General features: G+C 36.6%; 1 protein-coding gene across 15 annotated transcripts in view; it reads left to right on the top strand.

Annotated features, from left to right (window-relative positions):
- Positions 1–14,126, top strand: part of LOC129765070 (formin-binding protein 1-like) — a 195,989-nt gene that overhangs the window by 167,788 nt on the left and 14,075 nt on the right. For all 15 annotated transcript variants that reach the window (XM_055764922.1, XM_055764915.1, XM_055764921.1 and 12 more), the window contains exons 3-6: positions 5,846–5,899; positions 11,391–11,826; positions 11,888–12,066; positions 12,128–12,323. In XM_055764922.1, coding sequence (XP_055620897.1) covers positions 5,846–5,899; positions 11,391–11,826; positions 11,888–12,066; positions 12,128–12,323 — 865 coding nt within the window. The remainder of the gene's footprint in view (positions 1–5,845; positions 5,900–11,390; positions 11,827–11,887; positions 12,067–12,127; positions 12,324–14,126) is intronic.

Raw genomic sequence — 14,126 nt, 5'->3', positions numbered from 1 at the left:
GTCCGAAACAAAAAAAAAGTTCTTTAACTCTGTCATTGTTGAAATTCGAACATATGCATAGGAGGATTTTTTTCATCAAATATGATCGTCTATCACCTCCTGAGAGAATCTGGATATTTTTTTTTTCATGTGAGAAAGGTGTTTTCTGACTTTAAGGGGATGAATCAAAAATCAAATTCCTCTTTTATTTTCAAAAAACGAAAAATACATGCAAAAAAAATAAATAAATAAAAAACATTGTTTTGACTCGATTATCCGGAGTGAAAAAAAAAATCAATACTCCGGATAATCGAGTCCGACCTGTAATAACGATTTCACAAAGTATTGAAATTTCATAAATTTTTAAAAATTCATATCTTCATTTTTGTAAGTCAGACACGGCAACACTGTACTTTGTTAAATTAGAAGAGTTACAAAAAATATCGAAAAAAGGGTGTTTTGAGATATAAAAGTTTTTAATATTAAGTTCATTTTTGAATATGATAATGAAAATTTCGATTTACGGTAACTTACATCATATATACCAAGTTTCAAAAAATCGGAGAGAGCCGCGTCAAAAGCTGCTGTTTTTGGTCAATTTGGCGTTGAATTGCTCCATCACAACTTAGATAATTCATTTCTACATGCCAAAAAATTCAGAACTGTTGGTTTGCCATATAAATAAAATAGAAATTTCTGCATAACTCAAGAACGAATCAAGCAAACGGAACCAAATTTGGCATGTGGAGGTTTGAGGGGCAAGAAACGTTTCTGTGGCGGTTTGAAATTCAAACGGCAAAAAGCAAATGGAATAAAACTTGGGATATAGAGGTTTTAGGGATCGATAAACGTTTCTATGGTGGTTCGACACTCCTCCCCCCTTTCTAAGGGGGGCGCCATACAGATGAACATAGAAATTTCTGCATAACTCAAGAACTAATTAGGCAAATGGAACCAAATTTTGAGGTTTTTAGGGGGCAATAAATGTTTCTATGGTGGTTTGACACATTTATTTGCAAGTTTTTTTTTATTTTTTTTTTCCCTTTCTTGTTTTATTTTTAGCATTTTAGCTGTAACAGAGCCGAATTTTAATCGTGTACATATCACATGTTTATCATATCTATAATGAGCACATTACACAGTTGCCATTTTTCGGCGTTAGAGTATTCCCTTCTTTACCATTGCATATGGTACACATTTACACAGTAGTCATTTAGACGTAAGAGTTTTCCTTCTGTTCTGTGTTTTCCTTCTGGATCGATCTCCATCGCTGATGATTGTTGCGTGGACGTAGTTATTTTGTAACAAAACAAAGATGGTCAATGAGAACTCACGATCGATCGCTTACTAAGCGAACGCGCAATAAATGTGGCTACGGTGACCCCTATTTGCAAGTTGTTTGAAAAATCTTGAACTTGAATTGTGTCTGACAATAATCTGATATTAAATTAACGATTTTTGGTAGAAGTACTATGAATAGTAAAAGGTAATTTAAAGGTTTGATTAGAAGATCAATTCATGAACAGTTCTGCGATTGGACCCATGAACGTTCGCTTAACAAGAAAACGTGAATGTTTGATGGTATTGATAACAAAAAACGAATTTTGTGTGGGACGAAGTTTGCCGGGTCAGCTAGTAAATAAATAAAAAAGCTATCCATCTGTAAGGTGGTGTACAACAATAGTTCGATAATATGAGAGCCTAGGCCAAAACAAAAGAGCAAGAGCCTACCATTCACTGACAAATTCCCGGAAAACCTTTAGAATTAGTATGGAACTCGTTTTCGCGGGTAATCCGCACGTGGTTATACTGTACCTTCATTCACACAAGAAACATACGGAAATTTGTATTTCCAAAGTAAATGCTTTATGTTTCATCTAAATTTATACTAAAATAAAAGACTTTTTTAGCTTTATTCAGGAATTACTTTCAGTTTTCGTAGCGAATTTGTTATGTCTTCGATTCTGTCAAAACGGGTTCCACGAAGCGGTATTTTTAGTTTCGGAAATTGCAAAAAGTCGTCGCTAGTAATTATGCGTTGGATGAACGTGGGGTCAGAATTGGATCGTTCAAGCAGCCACTTGATTGCGATAAGCTTGTGAGCTTATCTGGCACTAGTCGTGCTGCGACTTCCCTTAATCCTAAAACATCAACCAAAATATGAAGTCTCGTGAGAAATATTCAATTCACCAGCTAGCTCTTTCAAATTTATATGACGATGCCCAAGAACCATTCCTTTTGTTTTGTCGATGTTTTCATCAGTTGGAGAGGTGGATGGTCGTTCTCGTCGTGGCGAATCGTTCATCTCTTCTCAGGCGTCTTTGATTGCCTCATATCATTCATACACACGTGTTTCGACATAGTTAGACACCAGATGTATTCTGCAACACTCTCAACGTTTCGGCACAAGAAATTTTGTTTGCAACACAAAGTTTCACAGAATATGTATTATCCAGATCAAAAATCGCCGAGCAAAAAAAACAAATTAAAATAAAACAAACAAATTAAATGACAAATCGCGCTCAAAATCGACGAATAGACAAATGACAATAGGACCAACGCAAAAAAAAAGTCAAATATGATAAGCGAGAAGATATAAGAATAGGGGGTCTCCGTAGCCACATTGGTTGGGCGTTCGCTTAGTAAGCGATCGATCGTGAGTTCAAAACTCAGGACCCTCATTGACCATCTTTGTGTTGTTACAGAATAGCTACGTCCACGCAACAATCATCAGCGATGGAGATCGATCCACGGTCGAAATAAGATCGATTCATCCATACAACTTCTCTGCTCTGCAGAACACATCGGGCGGCTGTTCTATAAATAACTCAACAATGATCAATCAACTGTCTCCGCTGTCCGGTGGTCCAAACTAGATAATGGAAGAACAGAAAGAATACTCTTACGCCTAAATGGCTACTGTGTGAATGTACCATATGTAATGGTATAGAAGGAATACTGGCGAATGGCAACTGTGTATTGTGCTAATTATAGATATATGATAACCATGTGACATGTACACAATTAAAATTCGGCTCTGTTACAGCTAAAATGCTAATGAGCCTTAAATAAATAAATGGGATAAAAAAAAAGATATAAGAATACAAATTCCCGGTAACATTTGACAGAATGAATATTGGTCTGAAATGGAAATGGAGAAGCTTTGAGTTCGGTGTTATATTTCATAGATGAACCTTATTTGTAATAATTAGGATAACGTTCCGATTAATCAGGGAATCATTTGATGTGCTCGACTTGACTTGCACCTGAATTCAAATTATCTTGCTATTGGGAAAAAAATGAAATGCAAATAGTTCCCGAACAATCTTTAACGCATTTGTTGACATGGGAATCATCGAAATCCGTTCTCAACTAATTAAGTTATTGACGTGTAAAATATTTCATCCAAACCTGACATAAATTTTCCCCGATAACTGTCAAAAATCAGCGTTCCATACTTGTATCCCAGATATTTTTTTCTCCTGTTGTGAAGTATGGGCAGCTTCATAGAGTTTAGGGAATTTTTGAAAAAGGATTGTGTTTAAATCATGAACTATTTTCATGAGTGTTTTATTTTATTAATTTCATGGATGCCAGATGATTTTTTCAGATGCTTTCACATGGTACGAAAAAATGGTTTTCAAATGTCTTCACAATCATATTGAAAGAAACTTAAAATCATAACCTAATATTGAGCAATGTTTGATAGACGATTCAATGTTTATTCTAATTGGTATTGTTATAAAGAGCGTTACATACCTTGAGGTTCTGAAGTTAATTTCAATAAATGTGACAAAGAATATATTGCGTAACAGCAGACTAAGTTTTATTAGTTTAGAAATAATAATTGACTTGACGAACCGTTGATTTAGTGAATATCGAATATAGCCCCAATTCTTCCACAAATCGGAAATGTGATTAAGGTGATTGAGACTTTACGAAGATTCAAACGCCAAAAAATAGAAAGGATGACTCTCGTATGTCAAATGACTATTATAAACAACTCAATTTGTTTATTTCGGCTTTGAAGTTTTGATTGTAACGGTATGTAACCGGAAAACTTTCGATTTGTGAAGTGATCGTGAGAAATAGCGAGTGTATGGGCCTTATTCTCGAATACACTTCGAATACACTTCAAAATGACGACATGTCTTCAAACCAGGCATCTCTGTCATAATAAATTAGATGTGTATATTTATGAAGCTAATACGGCTGACAGCATTCATTAAAGGTACGTACGAGGGTCGTTCAAAAAATAAGTTTCAAAAAATAAATCATCTTGTTTTTTGTCGTAACTTTATTTTTCCGCGATTTCTGAGGCACTGTAACTCATTTTTTGAACGACCCTCATATTTGAAAAACAGACCATATGTAGGCATTTCGCTCTTCTGACACTCTGTTCCATCTAGAATTAAGAATTTAATTGAATCGTTTGTGCTGTAACAAGAGAGGATATAAACTATCCGATCTTCAAACTACATCCGAGCTACCACAAGACACACGCTAACCGTTGTACGTACACAGGAACTTTTGTTGGACCATGATTGCAGCAATAAATAATGATAGTTATCGCTAATTGCTACAAAGTCGCGCACACCTGATTTATAAAGATAAACTATGGGGGGTATTTATGAATGGGTTAGATCCGCGAGGCAGAATCACCGATCGGCTCTGTTCGATGAACTTGTTTACCACTCGCTGCTGAAAAAAAAACAAGATATTTTGTAATTGCAAAACAGCATGATTATCTTCGGACAGAGATTAGTACCGATCGAGACACGTCGCTACATGGGGAAGGCAAATTATGCGTTGCAACAGCTACCTATTGATGACCTAGATCCAAATTGAGCCCGAACATGAAGTGGTAAGTCCGAAGTAATGGTGGTGATAAACATAATACTGACTTGATACCGCGCCAGCTTGCGCCGGTGTTGCATGTACGATGTGATGGGCACACACAGGTACAATCACACGGAGATAAGGAAGAGGAACTGCGGAATTTATCGAGGGTCTTTGTGTTCGTTGTGGCCGCCATCAGCTCGTGTATTTACTATCCATAAGTACGCTGTAAATTGATTTGTAAACCCGACGTGAATGTATGCGGGCTGACTCACGTGAGTGGAATCCACTCAATAAAGATGTTTCGCAAAACCGTCTCGCGGATTCTCGGAAACTGCACCAAAACAAATGGCCACATTATGGTTTTTGTGATTCATCCTAATTGTCGAAATTCAATCAGTTCAAATTCAACTGTTATTTGCGCCTGTGAAACAATGCTTCATGTTTCCGCTTTATTTACTTCCTTCCACTTGTTTGAATCGAACTATGAAGACAATGATGACATGTAATTTTCTAACACTTTGTCAAACGTGAACGTGACTGTGTTGACATTAGCAGCGAAAAACAAACTCAGTGGTCGACCTTTTTCTTTGACTCATAATATCTATCGGCGATACACAAGTAAGACACTCACCACAACTTGCATTCTAGCATGTACCGGTCACTGTGTTACACCTGGTCAATAACAAACACCACAATTACAAATCCCTCAAAATTGATAACGGTTTATGTATTCTGTTTTGGCGCCACAGTCATCCGCGTCAGCGTCATTGAGCTTCAAAAATAAAGTAATTAATATGACGATGGGAAGCACAAATTTCACTATAAAACCTAGTTTGCCATTGGACCGATGCACTCTTGAACATCTTGATTCGTTGTGAACGGTTTACGTTAACGGGCTTACTTTTCACCTGCCGGAAAGATGTTTCTCATTCGACGAAGATTATATAGATTTTATTGATGTTGAGTTTTATTCTTTCATCCTAACTTATTGTGTTTTTATGCTTCTTTCTCCGTTTCATTTCAGGCGGCTCGTCAAAAACTACCAACCAAAAAAGAGCAAAGAAGATGAAGAAAACGAGTAAGTATCGGGAGCAATGTGATAAAATATCCGTTAGAGATCATAATGATACCACCATCACCACTAGCATCGCCGTTTGCGTGGAATGTTTCGTTTTCAATCTAATCCGATTGAAAACTTCGTAAAAAAGATTTGAAGTGACGGTTGTGTCCCATTTGGGGGATTCTGTGATGACTTATTCACCATTTGTAATTATTCTCCAATTTGAAAAATAACCTATTATGGCCTATTTTTTTTGCTTTGAGAACTCACAAAAATTCACAAATTAAAAATGTCCTCGTAATGTTTCATTCTGAAGGTAAACCCGTCCTCGCCTTTTTATCTACAAAATAGCCATATTAAAATTTTGATAATTTGATAAAAATCATGTAAGTTAAAATCGTACTAAGAGGATTTCTACGTACCATCACACTATTGATTAAAAATTAATTTTAAGTTGCCCGCTTAATTTGAAATTGACAACTCATTATGCGAAGAAGACTGCGTGGAACATAAAAAATAATATAAGAGAATGTCGTGGAAAGTAATTATCATATGTATCTACAACTTACATAAATAAGTTATATACTATATGCAATGTACCAGAAATTGAACATAAATAAGACGAATTTCATGGCAACTCGACTGGCCGTTGGCAGCACCATCTCAGATAATAGTGAAACGTTGTGGGTGTAAAGACATGGGTCATTTAAGCAACTTTGCAGACTTGAAATATTCGAAAAACAATAAGACTACTTTTTGGAAAAGCCAAATTGTTTTCTTAAATTTCAACAAAAATTTATAACTTAAAAAGTATGATACCTGCAAAATTCATGTAAAAAGATGAAATGTAGGAAACTGTATAACATTTTTACGAAAAAATATCAATTTTTTTTTCAAAAATGCAAATCCAAGATGGCGGCCACTACAAAATGGCAGATTACATATTTTCTCAGAACCCCATCAATATGGATATCAAACGAAAGGGTCTGACTAGTAGAACACAGTTATTTATGAAAAATGCAAATCCAAGACGGCGGCCACTACAAAATGGCGGATTGCATATTTTCTCAGAACTCCATCAATATAGGTATCAAATGAAAGGGCTTGACTAGTAGAACACAGTTATTTATGAAAAATGCAAATCCAAAATGACCGTCACCGCAAGATGGCGCCATTTATATTTCTTTCACAATCCCATCAATATAGGTATCAAATGAAAGGGCTTGACTAGTAGAATCCAGTTATTCATGAAAAATGCAAATCTAAGATGGCGGCCACTACAAAATGGCGGATTACATATTTTCTCAGAACTCCATCAATATGGGTATCTATCGAAAGGGCTTGACTAGTAGAATACAGTTATTTATGAAAAATGCCCAAAAATGTATCAAAAGAAAGTTTTCGACTAGTAGAAGTTCATTATCCGCTAAATGAAAAATCCAATTTCAAGATGGCCGCAGTCCTCAAACAACTAATTACTTTTTGAATGGTTTCATTCAGCTTGACCTGTTACTATGTATGTATGTATGAATGTTTGTTGGGTTGTCCCACATTAATAGAGAATCGATCCCGTTCCTGTTGAATGATTGATCTGAAATTTGAAACATACATTTAATTCCACTGTCATTATAAAACTGCGTATTCCATGATCTTGGAAAATTCAATTTGGCTGCCGCAAAAAAATGGCTGAATCGCTTGATTTGGAGAATACACTACACTATGAACAACATAAATTTGAAAAGGTCGCCGCCACAAAATGGTCGACTCTGTATTTTTTGCAATCCCCTCAATATTGATATCAAATGAAATGATTTGACTAATAGAATACAGTACAGGTCGGACTCGATTATATACAGACTCGATTATATGTGATTCGATCATATACATTTTTGGACTCGATTATACTCAGTTTGGAATTTTTTTTTTTTTTATATTTCAAATATGGCTTATTTCATGAAAAAATGTAACCTTTCAACGTTAAGGTGATGTTTAAGTGGCTATTACATGTACAGTGGGGTAAAAATCGTGATTTCTGAAGATTTTGCTTGAATTTTCACCAGGAATTGTTTATATCGATATTGCAGCCAAATTAAGAAAGATATAAGTTGTGCGTCAAAGAACAATTTGTGGAGCGGTTAAAGAACTTCATTTTAATTGATAGAAACAATCTAGTTTAATATAAATTTTTAGGATAAAATTAATAATAACACATTAAAAATTATTAACTCTTAAGTGTTTCACTTCCAAAATGTTATTAAAAGTCACTAATTTAGTTGTTCCACTACTATATCCTGTACTAAATTTTCTCATCTTTCAAATGAAATCATCAGAATCGCCTTCTGTAGCGTTCTTTCTAATGTAGAGCCAGTTTGAAGCAACAGAGTCCGAAACAAAAAAAAAAGTTCTGTATCTCTGTCATTGTTGAAACTCGAACATATGCGTAGGAGGATTTTTTTCATAAAATATGATCGTCGATCACCTCCTGAGAGAATTTGGTTAAATTTTTTTTTTTCATGTGAGAAAGGTGTTTTCAGACTTGAGGGGATGAATCAAAAATCAAATTTCTCTTTTATTTTCAAACAACGAAAAATACATGCAAAAAAACAAATAAAGAAAAAAAAAAGTTTCGACTCGATTATCCGGAGTGAAAAAAAAATCAATACTCCGGATAATCGAGTCCGACCTGTATTCATTTCAATGTTGAATTTGCCAAAAAACAAGAGTTTATTGATAGTGGGAAGGGGGAAGAATCGAGACTCACCATTAGAGTGCCAATGGATGTATGGGAAAAAAGTGACCCTCGAATTTTCAAAGCGAACTTGATTAAAAATGTCGATTCCCACGAAAAACTACCCTATGCAAAATATCAGCTCAATTGGACCACATTTACTAGTGTCGCACAGCGGTCAAAGTTTGAATTTTTTGAAAACCGAAAAATCACCCAAGGGGGAAGTAAAGGAAATCGGAGGTTTCGAACAAAAAAAAAATTTGTTGCCACATATCTTGAAATTGCATGAAACGTCGAGATCTACTGTCATCTCGAATTTTTTTTTTTTTCAAAAATCGACACTCTGGGACTCGTTTCGTCGTTTTTTCGGAATACAAGGTATATTATAATTATACGTATGCTTTAGGGTGCCAATGAAAAGCATCATATCGATTTTTCATACCTGACTCTATGCGAAATGTTGATTTGCACGATAAAATACCCTCTGCAAAATATTGGCTCATACAGACTTCATTGACTATTGTCGCAGATCTCTAAATTTAAGTTTTCTGAAAATCGAAAAACTACCCAAAGGGGGAGTAAAGGAAATCAGGGTCTTAAAAAAAGTTTTTTGATGCCAAATGTCTTAGAATTGCACTGCCTATGTATAGGAGAGGTAAACGACAAAATGAACCAAATCGACTTTTTCGCTGTTTTGCATTCTACACAATGTAAAACGTTCGCTAAACATGCAAAAAAACATTTTTTGTGCATGAAACATCGAGATTTACTGTTATCTCGAAAATAAATTTTTTCTCAAAAATTGACTTTCGTTTTTGTTTTTTGATTTCTGACGAAAACTTTTTTTCGAGATAACAGTAAATCTCGACGTTTCATGCAATTCTAAGACATTTTATTTCATGTTTCATGCGATTTTAAGACATTTGGTATCAACATTTTTTTTTGAAAACCCCGATTATCTTTCCTTCTCCCTTGGATGATTTTTAGATTTTCAGAAAACTTAAATTTTGAAAATTTTGTGATGACAGTAGATCTCGACGTTTCATGCGATTTGAAGACATTTGGCATCAAACATTTTTTTTCGAAGACCCCGATTTCTTTTACTCCCCCTTGGTTGATTTTTCGGTTTTCAAAAAACTCAAACTTTGACCGCTGTGCGACACTAGTAAATGAAGTCCGATTGAGCTGATATTTTGCATAGGGTAGTTTTTCGTGGGAATCAACCTTTTTAATCAAGTAAATTCGAAATGGCCATTTTCATTGGCACTCTACTCACCATGGTAAGTGATGTGATTATGTAAACGCGGAAAACATGAAGCTCTCTTGAAATAAAATCCATCTAAAGTTTCACTCAAATATGGACTTGAGGAACCACGTGAATGGCCCTCCGGGAGATAAGAGGGAACAATTTTAATGTCCACGTCATGAATTTTTTGGTAGTGTATTACTTGTTTTGATCAAATATTATTGAAATTAATATTACATCATCCCCTGTTTACAAACAGATATCTACAATAGATATCTTCTTAAATCAAATATAATTCAAATGAATTCGACTCATACCTACATATATTTAAGGTAGAGAATATCAGATCAATAGAGAAACAATCTGTTCTGCATTAAACTATGACAATGACTATGATTATGACAAAAAAAAATATAAATTGAGCAGCGATATGCAAAATGCTTTTCATAAGTGGAGAAAATTCAAGAGCATGTGATCTGGTATCCGATTCGGTATATACAGGCAAACCTTTTTTTTGTGCGGGGGATAGGGACCGCACAAAAAAAGTCGCAAAAAAAATCGTGCAGAATTTCACCAGCAGCTTTAAAAAGTCGTGTTCGGTACACATTTTGAAAAAAAAACTTTTTTTGTGCGGTGGATGGGGACCGCATAAAAAAAGTTTCCCCCAAGAGAATAACTCAAATCCACGCCATTCATCGTTCAATTTCCTTTTGTGTCCCTGCTTTGCGATGGAACACTTTGCCTTTTCGGTTGCGCGTTGCTGTTTTGTGCTTTTAGTTGCATATCGAAACGTGTTGCTGTTAGAAATCATGCCATGCAAAAAACTTAGAAAAACTTAAAGCATTTGATGAGAGGAGGGGAATGATTTCAGAAGTGGATAATTGAGACGCAAATACGCTTTTTTCGCGCTGAAATGCATATAAACCTTAGAAAAAAACCAAATGGACGATAACTTCGTCAAATATGCTTCTTTTCATACACCGCACAAAAAAAAATCGCACAAAAAAACGCACAAGAACAGAAAATCGCACAAAAAATGTCACACAAAAAAAATCGCACAATAACAGGTTTTACTGTATTAGGGTGCCAATAAAACTGGTCATCTCTAATTCAAAATCTTCCTTGTGATGATGTACTCGTGATTCAAATCGTGCGAAGAACCTCGTATGTCCAAATGAACAAACTCTTGAAAGTAAATGAAGTGGATTTCTACTTGCGAGTATATATTCACTAGTGTGGCACAGTCGTCAAAGTTTGAGTTTTTTGAAAACCGAAAAATATCCCAAGGGGGAAGTACATAAAATCGGGGTTTTAAAAAAATTTTGATGCAAAATGTGTTGATTACATGAAACGTCGAGGTTTACAGTTATTTAAAAAAAAATTCTTCAAAATGTGATTTTTCGGGTCTCTTTTTCCCATACATCCGTTGGCACTCTGGAGTATACTCGTGATGCGGACACATTCAGCACAGTTGCTCACTACAGTTTCCCAAAGTGATTACACATAATAAACTACTTTTTTTCCTCTCCCACCAGATTCTCCTCGTTTCAAGCGTTCAAAAGCGTACTCAAAGAAGTGGCCGACCTGGCCGGACAGCGGGAAGTTGTCGCGGAAAACCTCCAGATGCAGGTACTACAGGGCATTACACTGCTTGCCAAAAATCTTCGCGATGAGCGCAAGAAGTCCCTCAACGAGGGCGCCGTGCTCACGCAAAACCTCAACGGCCAGATGGGTTCACTAGATCGGGCGAAACGGAACTACGAGAAGGCATACCGTGAGGCAGAGAAATCCATCGAAAGCTACCAGAAGGCGGATGCTGATCTTAACCTGAGCAGGGCGGAGGTGGAGAAACAACGGAACAACATGAACATCCGCTGCGGCCAGGCGGAGGATGCCAAGAATGAGTACGCGAACCAATTGCAGAAAACGAACAAACTACAGCAGACACACTTCGAATTATCGCTGCCAGAGGTGAACGTTATTTTGAATAATCCATTCAAACAACATTACAGAATCATGCGATTCTTCATAGGTTTTCAATCGATTACAAGAGCTGGATGAGAAAAGAACGCGAGGACTGAAAGAGTTCATCAAGGGTGCTGCCGATGTGGAATCGGCGGTGGCCCCCATCATCGCCAGGTGTCTTGAAGGTATGGTGAAAGCCGCTGATGCCATAAACGAAAAGGAGGATTCACTTAAAGTTATAGAGAAGTAAGATCCATTCCACAAACATTGAACTCCTACCTTCACTGATCAAAAACTATTATTGTAGATATCAATCCGGCTTCCAACCTCCCGGGGACCTGCCCTTCGAAGACCTCTCGAAAGCTGATTCCGACACCTCCAACAACTCCCAGAACTACACCTCAACCGGTGGCGGCGGTTTGAACCACTTGACAGCGAAGGGCACTACGACGCAAAAGCTGAAAAAACGAGTCGGAATTTTCGGCATTTTCACCAGCAATAAGGTAAGGTTTTGTGGACCAGTTTGAGTGTGTGTGCGTTGCCATCAATTTTGGGTGCTAGTGTTGAATTCTGTGCAAATCGAGTAAGGCTTCAACCAGTACTTTTTTTGTAGAGACTTACGTTCCCCTGACTGCAGCTTCCTATATTCCCATTTAGCGAGTATTTTTTTTGTAATCGAGAATAAATTACAAAACTAGTTTCCTGTTTGGGCTTTCGCAAACACCGAATACTCAAATGATATTAAACAAATCGTAAATGCTTGCACGCGACAGGAACTAGTTCACGGAATACCGTATCAAAATTTGGGTCGCTCAATTTTATAGCCGTTATCTTGTCACTGATAACATTAACTATGTCAGCGGGATCTAATCAATGTTTCGGTTAATAGTTAGCGTTGTCCGACACGATGCAAGCAACAGATCGGTAAACCATTATGCTCATTATGATTTGTTCTTTCCATTTCGTTTGGATGCAACACCATGGTGTCGATACACGACCATTTGTCAATGTGTCTGACTCGCAATCTGATTCGACATATCGTCGTATCATCCAACTAACCCGAATCACGATAACCGATAACTGCTCCATCACACACCCATCGAAAATCAACATCGCAACGAATCCCGAACAAAACGCTGTTGCTGTTGTTTTGAAACACTGTGAGTATTTCATCGCCAGATATAAACGAGCAAACCAGTTGTGTTGATCTATAAAGAAAGAAAAAAGAAACACTGTTTTTGTTGATATCCACTGCACTCGCTTTTGTGACAACCATCGCCCCTGCCTCTCTCTATCATTGAGTAAACAAAAACTGTGTACACGCTTTTGATGTTTTGATCTGCATCCGTTTCCCCTGCCCTCAAAAAGCGCGGGCGCGGTCACTTGCACGCTTTATGTTTGCACATACACACACCCACACCCTGAGTAATGTCCATTCGTGGTGTCGAAACTTCCTCATATCCTTCCGCGCTTCTTCTGGCCAAGGTTTCCGCGTATGAGTACCAGGGAATGTACATACGTCTGTGGGCACCAATACGAAGTCGAAGGATTTTTTTTTCAGAAAGAGGGCTATGAACTGTTCGGAAAAGGCTCTTCCTGCTTACAGCTTAGCCTGTTTTTACGTTTGTAATTAATTCTGTATCAAAATTAGTTTAGACATTTTGTTTATTTTATTAAGTTAATAGTCAGGACTTTTTATATGTTTGTATGAAAACTAGTACAGTAGTCGTTCTCTGCCTGGACCTGCTTTACCTGAACTTATTTTTAGCCGGTCGAACGTTAACATAGCTGGAGTCCAGCAAAGCAAAGCAAGGTAGCAATGGAAATCGGGGTTTTCGAAAAAAAAATTGATACCAAATGTCTTAAAATTGCATGAAACGTCGAGATCAAGTGTCATCTCGAAATTTGTTTTTTTGACGTAGAACTACGTCTTTCAGGAAGGGTGCCAAATCAGAAAACAGGTCACGTTATTATGAAATAAAGTTAATGTTAATAACTATTTTCACTGTGAACGAATTCTCATGATTTGCACACCAATCGAATCGGAAATTCTGATTTGTTTGATATGCAATTCGCTAATCTCTAAACGGTTTAAGTTCATGAAAACTGGAAGAACTTCCTTTTTTCCCATACATTTGTTCTGCCGATTTGTGTGCTAACCCCCTACCCGTTTTTCGAATGCTTATAACTCGAACATTTCTTAACAGATCGGTAGATGTTTCTATCATTTGATAGGAAATATTTCTACGCGTCTATCACTATTAATAAAATATAATTTTTCATGAGATGGACAATTGTATAACTGT

Source organism: Toxorhynchites rutilus, chromosome 2 (assembly GCF_029784135.1).
Source record: "Toxorhynchites rutilus septentrionalis strain SRP chromosome 2, ASM2978413v1, whole genome shotgun sequence".
NCBI classification, from domain to species: domain Eukaryota; kingdom Metazoa; phylum Arthropoda; class Insecta; order Diptera; family Culicidae; genus Toxorhynchites; species Toxorhynchites rutilus.
The sequence above is the reverse complement of the archived record's forward strand: the minus strand, read 5'-3'. Positions and strand labels throughout refer to the sequence as shown.